The sequence below is a fragment of the Anopheles funestus genome, chromosome 3RL (assembly GCF_943734845.2).
Source record: "Anopheles funestus chromosome 3RL, idAnoFuneDA-416_04, whole genome shotgun sequence".
Taxonomy (NCBI): domain Eukaryota; kingdom Metazoa; phylum Arthropoda; class Insecta; order Diptera; family Culicidae; genus Anopheles; species Anopheles funestus.
The window spans coordinates 389,643-405,923 of NC_064599.1; the positions used below are offsets into that span (position 1 = coordinate 389,643).

General features: G+C 39.7%; 1 protein-coding gene across 7 annotated transcripts in view; it reads right to left on the reverse strand.

Annotated features, from left to right (window-relative positions):
* Positions 1-16,281, reverse strand: part of LOC125768199 (potassium channel subfamily T member 2) — a 112,379-nt gene that overhangs the window by 19,583 nt on the left and 76,515 nt on the right. For all 7 annotated transcript variants that reach the window (XM_049435538.1, XM_049435535.1, XM_049435536.1 and 4 more), the window contains exons 3-15: positions 11,148-11,227; positions 10,288-10,387; positions 8,107-8,305; positions 7,608-7,682; positions 7,151-7,234; positions 5,819-5,913; positions 4,549-4,732; positions 3,389-3,652; positions 2,836-3,014; positions 2,608-2,748; positions 1,891-2,040; positions 1,629-1,828; positions 534-764 (exon numbers count right to left, since the gene is read on the reverse strand). In XM_049435538.1, the coding sequence (XP_049291495.1) occupies positions 534-764; positions 1,629-1,828; positions 1,891-2,040; positions 2,608-2,748; positions 2,836-3,014; positions 3,389-3,652; positions 4,549-4,732; positions 5,819-5,913; positions 7,151-7,234; positions 7,608-7,682; positions 8,107-8,305; positions 10,288-10,387; positions 11,148-11,227 (1,982 nt within the window). The remainder of the gene's footprint in view (positions 1-533; positions 765-1,628; positions 1,829-1,890; positions 2,041-2,607; positions 2,749-2,835; positions 3,015-3,388; positions 3,653-4,548; positions 4,733-5,818; positions 5,914-7,150; positions 7,235-7,607; positions 7,683-8,106; positions 8,306-10,287; positions 10,388-11,147; positions 11,228-16,281) is intronic.

The window sequence follows — 16,281 nt, forward strand, 5'->3', positions numbered from 1 at the left end:
ACGTACTCAAGAGAGCGCGCACTATATATTACACAAACTGATTAATTATGCATAGTACAGCAGAAACATATGAAGGAATAAAAGAATGACAATTAAGGAAGAATGTCAAGTGTTGTTTCTTGATTCACCAGACCAAATACATTGAATAGGGATCCTATTCATTTATCGACATGCGATAAGAAAGGTAGTTTGAAAGGCAGCAGAAAAAATGTAATCAAGCAATTTATGTATATAGAGATAATAAGCAAGAGACGAAGAGCTAGAGAAAATTCAATTTTATCTAAGTAAAGGAGATAAAAAATGAGAAGCCAATAAAACAAGGATAAAATATTTAAAGTGAAACGTTTTTTTAATCAAAAATGCGTTAAGGGTCTTGATGTTAGGGTTATTCGGAAACTAATTACAGCACAAAGGCATTTTGTTTAAGGCAATGGCTGCAGGCAAAGGTTCCAGAGGGTCTTGTATTGCGGATTGAAGGCTGAAGGACCAGGTTAACTTGGACACAATAATGGATCTGGGGAGGGAACACTCACGCACGGCCAGTGTCGTGAAGTCGTGACCGCCCATCTTGTTAATGGCCCGCGCTGAGCCAGGACTGTCGGAGTTGGTTGAATTGAGACTGGGACTATGCGGCACGCGTACACAGACCGAAGGCACTGGGGCCATAGGAGGCACTGAGCCACCTCCGGCACCGATGGTGTTGTTGTTGATGTTGTGGTTGTTGTTACTGTTGTTGTTGTTGTTGTTGTTGTTGTTCGCGTTTACTGGTAGGTCAAGACAATCAGAGGAAGAGTGTCATTAAGAAAGAGTAATTCGTTCCGATAAGATGTTTGGAAAGTTGAGCATCGTCAGCTTTGCTTTTTCTTATGTTGAAATTTGTTTTTAGATTTTTATTATTTTTTGGTAGAAGGATCAAAAGAAGGAAAGAACTAGAGGGTGCGCATAAAGTTCCGCTCATGTGCAACAATGTTCGTGAACGCTCGCGATAATAATCATATTTATCTTTCAAAGAAAACCTAATAACAGAAGACATAGAGGAAGAAAACAACACGAAAATGGCATCGAGTGTGTCGTGACTTGAGACGTTGCCTGATGTCGAACACTTTGGCAAAAGAACACATCTTCCTGGGATACAAGCAAGGATATAGGTGAGGAAACACTGAACAAAATGGAATCCATTTTTTATTAGGAGCACCCAAGACTCAAAACTAGACTAATGGGACCAAGTCAAACGCACACGAACACACAAAAAAATCACAACTAAATTAAAGGGAAATATCTGAAATTACACTCCCACTGGGTGGTGTTGAATGCTGATGGTTTTGATGGGGAACGTTTAGACGATAGCAAGGATCGTGTAGACAAACCGAAGATAAGCGCACATGAAATACACGGTATGTAACTACATGATAAAGAAGAAATATAACAAAAGGAAAAGGAAATCATCATTTACAACAAAAAGGCAAATTAATCGAGTAGTATGAGTTCCACTTAAAGCCGTACGGGAGGAAACAAGATAGCAACAGACAGAGAGTGATAGATAGAAAGATTGATGAAGAGAAGAGAAAGAGAGAGAGCGAGAGAGAAACAAGGAAACGATTTCTAAGAAATACTTCTATACAACATACCTTCTTTCGGAGGTTGATCGGGACTTTGATTTTGGTTCTGGTTCACCACAAAGGCCGAGTTTTCCTCCTTGGTAATGCTCATGTAGTAGCAAGTGTCATCCTTTTTCATGATATGACGAGGTCCGGGATTGAGCAGTATTGTGTCTTCATAGAACTCGGGCAGCTCCGCGGGTCGCACTCCGACTAAGGCCACTCCGTATCTGTCGATGGGGATGGTATGAGATGGAAGATCAATGCCTTTTACAGTCATTCCGCTACTTACTTGCGATGGGAATGAAAACTGGCGTAGGTGAAACTTTTCCCTTCATATTCGCCGAAAAACCGGCTGTCTCCGAGCACGATGTGATAAATCTCATTGCCTGAACACTTGCCGTACAACCGATGCCACTCTTCCGCTGACTGTTGGCCTTCCCTGTAGAAGAAATTTACGGAGATGATTATTTCTCCCGAAACAGGAAGCTCTTGCGAGTTGTCTCTGAAAGAATTTTAGACTTTTATTTTTACAAGGATTTACATCGTATGACACGCAATTCATTTATGTAATGCACTGCAATTCAATTGCGTGCTGTGGAACCAGCATGGTTGCTTAAAGAGATTTTTACCCCTGCGGTGTAGTTAAAAGAATTGACATGCTTTACTTCGTCGAAACGGTAAATATTAAGAAAAAATAATGTACGTCACATTTGATTAATATGTTATCTATGCAATTAGGTCTCATTTTACTGCGACAGTGCTGAAGAAACAGTTACAATTTCAGGAAACTGTTGAAATATAATAATAAGAATGATATACGTTATTCTGATTTTTTTGAACAAAACTCCCAATTTGGACAGTGGTTGTTATTTCGGACTAACATGCAAAAAAATATGAAAAGTCATTCCAGTGGCAGAACTGATGCTCCCTTTGAAGAATTTTTGGTTGATTTTTAACTTTCCTTTTTTTGGTGCTTCTTCAAAATTTACCATTTTGTCGTACTTACTGTCCTCGTGACGTGTGTAGCAACAGTGTGACGAGTGTGCTCGCTCCGGGGCATGTGCAGTTGTTAGCGAGCAGTGCATATTTGAACTCATCCTCACAGACGACATGCTCAGCAAACTTTACATGCAGTTTATTCTCTGGCCTGAACGGAAGAAAGAAGAAAGTCAAAGAGCGTTGATGAACATATTTCGTACTCTAACACCTATGGGAAATGGCAAGGTATACTTACCGGAAAATTTGCACATACTGCGGGATATTGGGTGCGAAGTCCTTCACGGCCCAGGAGCGCAGAATAGCGTGTTCGTCCGCGGCCGTCTTGTCGGCGTAGCTGCGGGCGGCTAGAATGAAACACGCCTCGGCTTCAGCCATGCGTGCCCGTGCCAGATCCCCATCTTTGAGACAGGAGCCCTAAAGGGAGAAGGAAAAACCGCTTGAAAACACGAAATGGGACAGGTTTTCTGGAAGAAAAGGTACCGAATGAAACTAATTGGAGCATGTAATGGTTTGGGAACTAAAATCAGCAAGAATGATGCGTTCGTCCTTTTATTTCAATATAGGGGTTATAAGAAAACAAGGAAAAATAATTTCAGCTCATGTTGGTATGTGTAAAAATTAATAGAAACACGCGCAAATCGACCACCGGTTCATAGCAACCGCCAGTACTCCAGTGAATTGCGGCCCTCGATGCGGCGTTAGCGTAATGGAACAACGTGTACTACCGTTCGATTAATTAAATGGGGAGTCACGTTTCGTACCAGACGAACGAGCAATCACGACTGTACCTGGATGTAGATGACGCGTTGAGCCCAGATCGGCACCTGCAGTATCATTCGCATAGTTGTGTCGAGTTCCATCGGACTGAGCAGCACGACATAATAGTCCTGCAGCAGTGGATGAGCGTAAAACTCGTTTAGGAAGTCCATGATAGTGTCGGCATGTAGCGTGGTCGAACAAACGACGACGTGCTTCTCACTTTGCGCTCGGTGAGAGGAGTAACTGCCTCCCAGCTTCTGTCGCTCCATCCACGTGAACGCCAACTGTTCAAACTGTCAAGCAAAAATGAGAATGGAAGAGCGAGAAAGAGAATGTGTGAACAGAAGCTAAAATCGTAGAAACGCATTAGCACCGAGAGATGGTTCAGAAAATTATCTAATTAAGTTTCATTTGATTTGCCGGAATAATAATCACCGCCGGAGCATGCCAAAAACGGTCGGAAATGTCATTCAATATAGCAGCCGCAACTGCTCCGAGCAGTTGACTCCACAGCTTGTGTCAACAATAAAGTGCAGGTTGAGCTTGAAAGCCCTACATGTAAGCATATTGATTTTCATTGCCTACCCTCTGATCGTGTGAAAGCTTTTAGACTGTCATGGCACATTTTCGTGCCATTGAACGTGATTGGTCGAACAGCCCGGAACATAGTGTGTGACAGTGACCGTGTGAAAAATTACTATAATGGACGACAATTGTCGAGGAAGCGTATTTCAACGTGAAATCATGCGATACTTATGGCTGACATTAGTGAAATGCAGTAAAGGTTAGCTAAGATAGCTCATAGCACTGATTTTAGATTTCGAGAGTTGTAAACAATGCATGCAATATGCAGTTGTACAGAGTTTAAAGATATTTTTAATGTCCCCAGAATTTTTCATTTAGTTTAAAGTTATTTCAACAAATGATGGAGACCTCATTTCGCCGTTTGTTGGAATAGCCCTTTGCCGAAATGAAGATGCTATTGACAACTAAAAAAAAACTAGTTGTAAACCCTGTATTACGAATATTGATCAAATTTTCGTTTTTAAGATGGCAACCAATAAACGTTACTTTTAGATGGAAATATGAAAGCTCACCAAACTAATCCTATCATTATTATTGTTGGAATGTATTAAAATTATGTAATTATGTAAACAAAAAAATCATAATTTCAAGTGGGTTTACTCACTTGCGTTGGAAGTACTATAAGTGCTACACAGATCATGATGACCATGAAAAGCTGAGAGGGCCAAATATCAGGCACAAAGTCACCATACCCAACGGTCGAAAATGTTACCACCACATAATAGGTGCTCTGAAACAGATTGAGATGTCGATGGCCCGCCCGTTGAAAGTGCTGTATACCGCAAACGCTGTGGGGATGAAAAGGAATAAAGTGGAAAGAATGCCATTTAAAAATAAGTCCAAAAGTTCACGTTGCAATGAAATGAGAGCTACAAATCTAGAGCCACGGGAAGTGTCCAACATTTTCTAAAACACGAAAGTTTTTGCTATTCTCAACGAGTCAGACTGAAAGCGTATTCGGCAGGAATTTCAGCGGTGGAGTTCATAGGATGGAAATGGATTGTTTAAATTAAATTATTACACCAGAGATATTGAAGCGAAGCACACGATACATTAAGACATTCATCCCTGTACTAGAACTGAGACACGGAAGAGCCGAACGATGAATACTAACTAGACGACGTCGACATCTGAACGGAAAACCAGCGTACATACTAAGTAGCTTTATATATTTCTGATACCCTCTATCCAACCGTATAGTTAGTGACAATGCAAAAAAAGAAGATCATAAAGTGCGAGAATGTACTGAACCTTGTCGTATTATTATTCATTCTACTCCATCCCAGTGTTCTCCGGTTCGACTCAGTTGGAACACTGGGAAACAATCTCGCCTTCTTTTGTAGTTTGTTGTGTGAACCAGTTAGCATTCAAGTTATCACGGAGCGCTTTCCGACCCGACCAGACCTAAACAACCGTTAGCATAAATAGTGAAAATTTAAATGAAGTTACCAACTAGTGAAACAGATAGGGGAACTCACGAGCCTGAAAGGTATAAGGGAAAGTGGAAACGAAATCGGAAAAACCTCCATTTGGTTCTCTATGCATTCTTGACCCCGAACTCAAAGCAAGTACGAGAGAATGCTTGGGAATGGGGAAATATTTAAAAGCTTTGCTTGGATTGTGTGTCGGGGTTACATCAGAAACCGATTCTGTCGCACATTAATTATTGATTGTCGTTGTGTGCTTTTGTGCAAGGATTTACGAACAAGGAGGTTCGTACATGGAGAAAATGTGAGGTGTAGCAGTGAAGACATACACATTTTTACATACATTGCGGTATGTTTTGCTTGTGGGGAATCATCACCAGGTGGTTGGATTTCGAGTGTGTATCAGAAGATCGAGGAATGTTTCAAAAAGCTAAGCTAAACACTTACCTTGTGAATACTAGACACAGTAGAGTCGCTGACAGTATCGTTAGTTGTTGCGACAGTGCCGATTGCGACTTTTGCATCGCTCGATGGAGATCATTCTGCGGAACAGAAGGTGAAAAGGATAGATTATTATTGTCATTATTATTGTCAATTGTATTGTGGTTGGTAGTCCAAGATTTGAAAGACATCGGGAGTCAATTGAGACTTTTTTCATTTCATTCATTCCATCCATTATTCCCTTAAGGGATTCAAGAAAGGATTTTATATGGTCCATGATATTGCACATGGATGCAATAATTATTATCAATCAAATCACACCGGAAAATACTTATTCGGCGTGAAAAAAGCTATTAACTCACAGCAAATACTTATTACTGCGTTTTTCGTAGTTGTCAGCATGGACGGTAAAGACACAACATTTCAGCAATAACAACCATCGCGGCGAGTTTCCAAAGGGCACTTTGTTGTGTACCAAGCACACACTGGTGGGATCATAAATACAGCTCTAACATCGAATTCGTTCTGGTTTGATTAGTCAACGATGCAGAATTGCACCCAAATATCTCTGAACTAACTTAGCTCATTATTATCCCCTTTTGTGCGCTAGCTTGGATGAATGGGCGTAAACGTGGCATTGGGGTAGATACCGAAAAAAAACTCTTCACTCCAAATGGAACCACCACACGGTGCTGATGGCCATTACTGCGATGACTGCAGTAGAATGCTTTGTATGTGATTTTTCCATCCTTGTTTCAGAGCAGGAGGAGTTAGCCCTAAAGCCAATGGCGCTTAACGTTACGCCAGACGTCATTCTGTATTAGTTTTACTACCGACTGCACTCGCACTTCTTAACGTGGAATGAATCGGTCGCTGGCCACAATCGCTTCACAAGTTTTGGAATAATACACTCTCTAAGCGCGCCACGAGAATCGTTGAATGAGCTGGTCGTAAAAATTTGATATGATAATAAAATAAAAATGAATGAACCATAATCAAAACGTTGCTGGGGTAGTATAGGTCCTTCTATCATACACATCCACTTAGTAGGGAAGGATTTCATATAGGGAAAGGACAGCGGACAGGAAAGACAATGAATATAAAAGGTTTTCAAGTAGTGGTAGTGAGAAGCGTTCGTGATATTATCGCATCTTCATGTCGTGGAGTCGATTTGGAACAGTTGCCCCTATGCATGACCTAGGCACGATATGGCTGCCCTTTTCGTCGGTCGGGATAAATGATTCGCCTCAAGAGAAAGAACAGGATAAACTAAGAGGGAAATAGCGCGAAGGAAGGGGCGAGGAAATGGTGATGAAAATGTTCGAGTCAAATACTTACAAACATGTTCTCCAGCGATCGCTTAGCAAGCCAGCAATTCAGAAACACTGGAATGAATAAGTTCCTGAATGGGGGCCATAAAATCTGTTGAATGGCAATGAGGGTGTAACGGTGTTGGTGGCAGATGGAAAATCCCAAAACAAAATAAGAAAAAGAGAGAAAAAAACAGATTCATTAATTCTTAATCCTCAATTGAACCAGTGTGCAAGAGGATGCCCCCAAGGCATAGCTCCAATTGGGTGCAGTATTTTTTATCGAGGCAACAAGAAAATGCGTTGGCATGTGGGTGCTTCTGGGGATGATATAGACAACGTGTAACCTAAGGACGATATCGTTGGGTTGAAGAAAATACAAACAATAACATAGACACAAAAGCACACGTAAGCTGCTAGCTTTTGAAGGCTCTACAACGATATTTGACCGTTCGCGACAGGAACAATCGAGTCATTTATCTTACCGTCACTGCGAATGGTATCGTTGTAACGAGTTCCAGAATAAAATGAAACGATAAAATTTGCTGCCAGATGTTGCCCTGCAATTGAAAGATAAAGTTTGTGGTGAGTGATACGTGTGGTGAGTGAACAAAACCAAACATGAAATCTTTCCTTCCCTTTTTGAACGAGAAGACAGTGACAAATTCCATAAGTTCTATTAAATTCATCACGACAAAGAGAAATGTAATATTACTAATAGAATTAATCTTGCAAAACCGTTTCTGTTGTGTCTGCTATCTGTCATTTAATTTCCGATTATGTGAGCACACTTACTCACACTGCACAATGGCTACCGAGTTACGTTCCATGGAGATTTGTTGATCATTAAGGAACTTTAGCTAGATCCAGCCGCCGAGCATGGTTTTTCGTCTCGTTTCTGTTCATTACCGTTAGTAGGTCGCTTTCGGCCTTTTATCCAGAGCTGTGCGAAATGAAATATGTCGCATCCAACATAACGCTTACCTTATATCCGAGGTACGCCATGAGGAGCGCCTCTGTGAGTGAAACAAGTGCCAGCACTAACTGTACTGCCCAAAGCTCGGTAGGCCGATTCACCCACAGGATCGCGTCCCAATTGATGATGGGATCTTCCTGGAACGCTTCTTCGGTCCGTGTTGCCGACCACAAGAATTCCGTCTTGTTGCCCACTTTACAGCCGTAACTGGAAGGTTACAAAAGCAATTTGTTGGTAATTTGCAAATTACAGTTTTAGAAAATGCAATACATATGTATGTATGTGGAGAAATATTAAAAAGCCAGTCGTAAGTTACAAAATACATATGCTTAAAGAAAAGGTACGACCGTCATGAAAATTGTCGTTCGTGTTGTAAATAACGTTGGAAATTCGTTCTATCTATGCTGATGTCATTTTCGGATGTTCCCCTGGGAACGTGATTTGCTTTTATGGCACTGGGATGTACGTATGGTGGCTGTTAAAACGCTCCTTTCAAATGTTCCGTTTTGAAGCAAGAAAAGCGCAGGTCGCTTCGGGTTTCCAGTTTCAAAGTTCATGGAATATTCATGTACACATTAATTAAATTTGCTTCCATTTGGCTTCTTTCTTTTAGGGATGCTTTGTTGTACGCGATTAAATATGGTTGTTTCTTTGTCGCCGTTCGACGGAGACATTTTAGTGCGTTTTTAGCGCTAGGTGATCGAAGCCACCGGGTAGCAGGAAGCGTGCCGTTGATCACTTTAAAAGTGTAACTTTTGGAAGAAAATTGCTCTAAAATGGCAAAACCATGAATGTATCTGCCAGGTATTTCTATCAATTCGCAGTGTGTATCTCTCAGGTTGACTTCAAAAGGAGCTAAACTTCGGTGGTAGTGATACTGTACTGTGTTCACTGGCGGATTTACACTTCTCGAGGTTCTAAACGGATGTGTGGGGACTTAAACGGAAAAGAAAAAGGGGTCCGTGCCAAAAGCTTGAATTGAGAATGTAGTTCTGATTTTATACACTCACGAGCATGGGACCCGACGCGGTCGCTTAGTCCGCTTACCGTTAAACCCGCCGCTGACTGTGTTACTTGGTTAGTTCCAGAATAGATACCTCTGAAACAATTACAGCACCAACAGCTTTCCACGTTCTCAGCCTAGTGTGGCAGCACACAATTATCTCTCAAATTCAAGAGTAGGAGAGTCCCGGTTTCATTGTACGATAAGGTTGAAAAATTAATATTCCCTCTTGGAACTAACGGACATTGGGTCGAGACGACATCGGGTTGAGCTGTCGGACGAATAGTACAGGAACATATCGATTGGTTTACTATTGCTCTCGCTGTCGCGCATTAATGTTCATTTGAAAATGCCATTAAATATTAACATTTTTATTTTTTACACTGCACACCGAGCAAAACGGACCCCTACTTGATTACAACCGACGGCAAAACTGGCAATATAAAGGCAGACGGAAAAAAGGTACTATTTTCTTTGTTGTTGCTTTCTCGAGGGACAGAAGGCCTGTCTAGGTTTGACAAGAACCTGTCCAATGTTCCTGGTGGAATTGTGAGTTTGCATTTTCCAGGAGGCTCGACACGTGTGATCTGTTGAATTTGTGGTTTTGATGAGGAAATGAATATGTGACGGGTTTGAAAACATAATTTTTATATGAAAATAGTTGGTGGTACGAAATCAAACAAATACCCATAGTTCGTTTCATAATTAGAGTAAATAAGACATATTTGGTGTGGGATTGGATAGGAAGAAGAACAGTACAGGAAAAAATGAACTTCTACCTAGTTGTCACCGTAAATGCAAACCAACACGCTACACACCATTCCAGTTCCGACATCAACCTTTGTTACAATCGTTGACGATTATTAGCACCGCCATCGACACGGAACATGAAAGTTTAAATTAATGGACTAAGTGGTTTTGTATGGTGATGGCTTGATGATTCAGGTCATTTGGAATGTTTCGATGGCAGTACACGAAGGCAACAAGGTTCTTCTATTCGTTTCACTCCACATGCCATCACACACACACACGCGTACACACACACACAGTAGCTGACAGTATGACAGCAGCTGAAAAGTATTTTCGGATGGTGCGTTGCGACTGAGTTATATGAGAGCGACATTGATGAATACATGATTCAATATCGATTTTTATACACTTCGTACAGTAATAGTTCCCTACTTACCAGGTTGCAAACGTTGGATTCAGATCTGTAACTACCCGAAATATATACAGTATGCAGGTTAACAACTTAAAGAATAAATTAGCGATACGGATCCTTAAACCTGTTCCGAAAGGGAGTGAGAAAAAATTAAGAATAAAATTAGTGGCTGCGGAGATCCTTTTTTACAGCGTATCGTGAATATTATAGGCACAAAACTCGTAAAATATCACTTATCAGTCAAGCTACGGGATGTGTTCTTCACATTTTCACAAAGTAAGTTCACTTCTCTCATAAACCGGAAGCTGAACAAAAAGGGTTTAAAATTTAATTCAATTAGCCGAACATGGAAGTGCGAGTTGGGAGTTTCCTTGAATTGGGCTATTTTTATGTTCGGTACTGACCTTGCAGTGATAGGGAATCGATACCAGTGATGTACCCAGTATTGAGGAAAGATCATTAGTTGGAAGAAATGCAGCTAATGTATTGCTTGCTTCACGATAAACAATTTAGGGAACGTACTACATTGATTAATCGAAGTCCCGCAGGGCGACATGCAAGAAACAGTGGGAGCACATTATTTTACCGATGTTCGCAATTCATAGTGCATTTTCCCATACCCCCTGTTGCCGATAATTGATTGTTTCTTCGGAAAATTTACCCGAGGCAAGGAAGCTAAAATTTGGGATAGGCTATTGAAGGAAACAACATTGCATTAACCGAATTGCAAACGGGGTAAGAGTGCAGGGCTATTAAAGAACTGACGAATGATTCATTTTTTACGAGTCAAGCATCAAAAGATGGTCGCAATTACCGTCAAATGTTACGGATTATGCGACTAGGGTTTAAACTTGTAATATATTTATCAACCAGTGTTTACTTACTTGATCTTTGATTCTTTATAAAATATAGTTGCAGTCTTTCTTTGAATGTGTTTTCATTTACATAATATTCTACCCGTACTCTGGAAAGATAAAGAGAGAAAAGGGAAATGTATCGTAAGATTTGGTATACTAGAGTTTAGTGCTAAATCTTATTTACAACAAATTAGGACGATTTCAAAGCCACAATCTTGAAAGAGCAACGTTCCACGATTTGGTTAGAATTTCTAAACACGAGTGCTTTCGTAAAAAATAATGGTGAGACAACTAACATAACATTTTCTATTGGATGTAATTTTTGAGTATCACGTATGAAGGATGCTTATCGATAAAAAACCATTCCTTAGCAAACCTTAGTTGCTGGTATACTCAACTGACTAAGATTGTTTCTTCAAGCAGAAAAGATAGAAACTACGAAACATTTCTGTAAGGATTAGCATAAAAAGCGCCCTGCTCCCACTTGCATCTATTCTTTCAGTCAAACCAATCTGAAGAATATTATTTAATAAACAGGGAAGTAGAAACAATGCGTTCCTTTACGGTCCGCTTTAAGTTAAGCACAGTTCGACAGGGTTTGTTATACTTATTCCTCAAAAACTTGTTTTGGCTCACCGTAGGGGATGAAAACAATGGAAGTAATAGAATCGATCCCAATCGTACCATCTAAATTTCTATCGTGACGTCAGCTCCTCCGTGACAAGGTAAATCGATGACGTAGCCACATGCGAGAGCTATATTTAATCGGTGAGACATAAAAATCAACGATTGCTCATGCTATAAATAGAATTTGGGGCCTTGCGGAACCATACGCGAAAAGAGAACCATCAGCTTATGAGTCATGGAATTCATCGTTTATTTTGTACATGCTACTCGAAACTAGGTTTCTCGTGATGCTACCAGCGATTGGAGTTTATTTTTAATTTTTTTGTTTTTGGTAGATCTCTGGTAGTTCTCTGTCAAACAATCATCTACTTCGTCGTTTAAGTAGTCCTTACAATGATGCACATGGCTGTGAAAACTTTTAACAAAGAAACTAACGATGCTTCGCTAACTGGGTAAAACAGTACAAAAGGTCACAGTCCTTTGCTATTTTGTCACAGTCCTTGGCCAAGACCTTGGTACAGTAATCGAAGACCAGAAACCAGCAATACATAAGAAATCGATAACCCTTTCGACATTTAATTTTTTTCCAAAAATATGGCTTTCAGGCATTCCAGCACAGTAATTCCATTAAAAACGTTGCTTCCATTTTGATCAGTTAAGGGTCTTTCATGCAGTAGTCAATATAAACTAAAACTCAATCTGGAAGGCATCAGAAGCATGTTTCCTGTTTCCAAAGAATTAAAACCGTTTTATTTATGCCTCATCGAAAATAAATTAGAAGCGACAAGCGTTGAACTACATGTAGAGGTGTCGTGGGTAGGAGATGATGTAGTTAAACTGAATGTGATGGAAATTTGGTGCTTGTTATTGATGTGAGTAAACATTGGCAGAAGGAAATGCCTTTTCCGGTAGACCATGGACTGCATGTAAATTCATCTTCTGAAAACCGTACTTGTGTTGGAAAACATTGTATTTTTTATGCCAAACAACGGGCGAGTTCTACGATATTAGAGAGATCTTTAACGATGTTAGAGCGATCCATGTACATCTTCACTGTCAGAAATGATTTCAATCAAATTATGAAGCCTCTAGCTTTTATTTGTTTTCTAGATCGAAAGTTAATTGTGTTTAAAATTTTAATTTAAAATAAACATACAAACTTTAAGCTGTGTAAAAGTTAAAAACCGAAAACTTGTACCGAAAATAGCACGTTGATCAACTGTAACGATCTTGAAAAACCGGGCCACATTGATCAGTTAGGGTCGTATTGCCAGAAGGATCTTACCTCGTTTGTTGACTTGCACTTTGTCTGGGTATTAGTTAATTTGAAAAGTTTTATTTCCGACGGCGACACTCAAGCACCACTGTTATTTGTAGGAAAATTCAGTGTTATTGTGCCTCTGCGGTAGCCTGTATTGAAGCTCAAACCGACTGAATTTACAACTCTTCCATCACACAGTAAAGTTGCTTCCATGGAAAGGAAGATTCGTTTCTAATAGCATAACAAATGGACACCTTTTCTAATAAACTGAGGCGAACGGCTCGAGTTTTAAAACCGAAATTAATCTTGAATGGTAGCTCATTAGCATCGTATTTACTGTATTACAAAAACCCAGCATTCGCTAAGCTGCTACACCAATTAAAATGGAAGAATGGTTGCGACGGCAAAACAACACAAAATCTGTTCATACAATGGAGGCGCCTGGTTGTTTGTAACTCACTGGGCGAAAAAAAGCTCAGTAAATTAATAAAAAACAAAACAGCTGCTGATGTGTCTTTTTATTTAAGCTCATTCTTGAGCTGTTACAAATACATCTATAAAATGTTGGTGAAAATTGGCAGCAACAACAAATCCACCCCACCAAACTGGATCATATGTTAATGATGGTTACATTTGCGCCTTATTTTTGTTTGCTTACTGATAAATATACCGCTTTTAAATTTTTAGTGAACGCCAGCTGTGGGCAGAAGCTTTACGTTAAGAAAAAAGCATTCTATTCCGTTCCAAGATTTGATTCTGTATCCGTAAAATCAATTCAATGACTATGTAAAATATTTGTCAGAACATGAGGTAACAAACATTTCCTCCTCCCGCCGAAGCAAATGTTCGCTATATCTTTCAACGAAGTTTAAGGGATTTGCATTCGCACGTGTACGTGTGTGCGCTCAGGAATAATTTGTAGTCCTCATTCATCCCAGCAGCAGAGCTTACCGGTCGGTTCGCTCTTCGGAATGGGATTTTCAAGATAATAAAGTGGATAAATTATGATCAACGTTATCGAGATAAGAGACTTTTCCTCGGGCATTTGGGTATGTCGTGTATCCCGTCGTCGTGTTCTAGCCATCGATGGAAAAAATATGATTTATCAGGCACCAACCATGAAGTGTGCCACTGTCACTCTGTGAAGATCTATGGAGAGATTTTGGAAAAAGAAATATATAAAGTTTAAACGAACCTGCAGCACCACATTAGTGCGGCTTCGAAAAAGATGAAACTAAAGAGAAATAGATTCGGTAAGAAAAGGTAGGAGAGCTTTGAAGTTGAAGCGTTTTAGAGTCAGAAAAAAGATGTACTACAACGGCAAAACTTGCCGTTGACAGATTCTAATCCGAAAAAATCAAGTTCATTCAATAGTGTCATAGAAAACGAATTTAATTTGAAAATTTATTTTTCAGAAACAGTGACAGCAATGCATAGCGATATTGAAAAAGTGTTCTTAGAGCCTGTTCTAGATTCATATTAGGTGCTGCACTATTGCAACAACTGGCACATTGACGCATGGGGAAAGCAGATGCATATTTCGCTTACTATTTATACCGTTTCCATTTCTCTCTTTGTGCTTGGCTCTATACCATGACCAGGTCGTATTCCACTAATTATTGTAATTATATTTGCTTTTATAAATCTATTACAATATGAATTCCAATGAGAGATGCCATTTGAGCGTTCATTCTCCGATCTCACGTAGAAAGGATTGACTATTCGGCCTGCCAGTTCTGACATCGATAATCTAGTTAATCGTTATAGCAAGAAGATGAAGGAAGATGGCGAAATAAGACCTTTTATACGTGGGTATCAATCTTAAATCTATTGCTTATCTCATATTTCTTTTAAGACAATGTGACTAAGCATGATCTTCATGTATCTCATCAGCGACAAATGGTAGCGGTCAGACTGTGTGTCGGTGAATTTATACTCAGGTTTATGCCAAGCACAAAGTTCTTTGTGCGACTACTGTTTTGAATATTCGAGAACACAGAGAAAAAAAAGAGAACGAGAGAAGTAGAGAGAGATTATCTGTTCGTTTTGCTCATAACAGACAAGAAACCCATAAACTCATTCGATGATATATTCTCAGCATCATAAATTTGTCCAACAAATCAAAGACATCTTTAACCGTTTGCTATACGTCGTTATACAAAGGATGCGAACGGACGTTGCCGCGATATCTCCAAAAGCTGAAATAATCACCAAAACACTTTGCGCACCCAACAAACCGGAACTGGTGCACGTGCAAGATTTTGCAAGCGTTTTAAATTTTACGCTCATTCAAGCTCATTTTTCATCATTTATTTGTGGAAAATTGAGCCTTCGCCAAAACTGGTAAAAGTCCTAGCGTGTTGTTAGGCACCTGGGGAAACTTAATTACAAATTTGCATTTCCGTGCGCTACTTCTCCCTTGCTGACCCTGAGCAAACTACCAAACAACATGCTCGATGGCGAACGGATGGAGAGTGGCGACACACAAACGCGGAAAACGGGCGCTTCTTCCCGGGAAAGGGCGCACGAATGGGGATGAATGTTTTTCCCCTGAGAATAACATTTGCAAACCATCGTGTAGATGAAAGCTCAACGTGTCGGATTACACCGAATAATAAGAGTAATTTGTTTGGGTTGGAGCATGTAAATTGGCATTTCGAAACGTTGTTTCTTCTTCGTAGTAGACTCTTTCTAGGTCTCTGACCTGGGCAAATCACTTCATCGGATGTAATGAATGGCGTAATTAAAGTGTAACGAAACGCATTCCATTAAGGCAAACAAGGTGGGACTTGTGCGTTAAATATCCGTGAAGTATGGGGTTTTGTTTCTCTGGTATAGAATTAACTCTTTAACTGTGTTGACAACGCATAAATGTGATTATTGCTTACAATCTAACACAAAAACAGTATTAAATCGTTAGTATATCAGCTTGTTTCATTTCAAGTTGATGTTAAAGCAAAGTATATATAGTAAATAAATCTTTATTCTTGAAGTAAAGAACAGTAGATACTCTTTTAATTATTTGTTGTTTTGACCTCCCGTGTTGCATACCCTTGAATCGTGACCAAATTGGTCATATTTGGAATGATTAAAAAGGCTTCTGAAAATATATACAATACGTTGTTTACTGCAAACACAAAATTTTGACTTTCAGTATATATACTGTTTCCATCATTTGCTATTTTAAAATTCTTATGGTGCTGCACTAATTACTTTGTAAGGAAAATGTGGAAATAACTGCTTTATATCGAAACTTCGAACAAAAGTGCAATG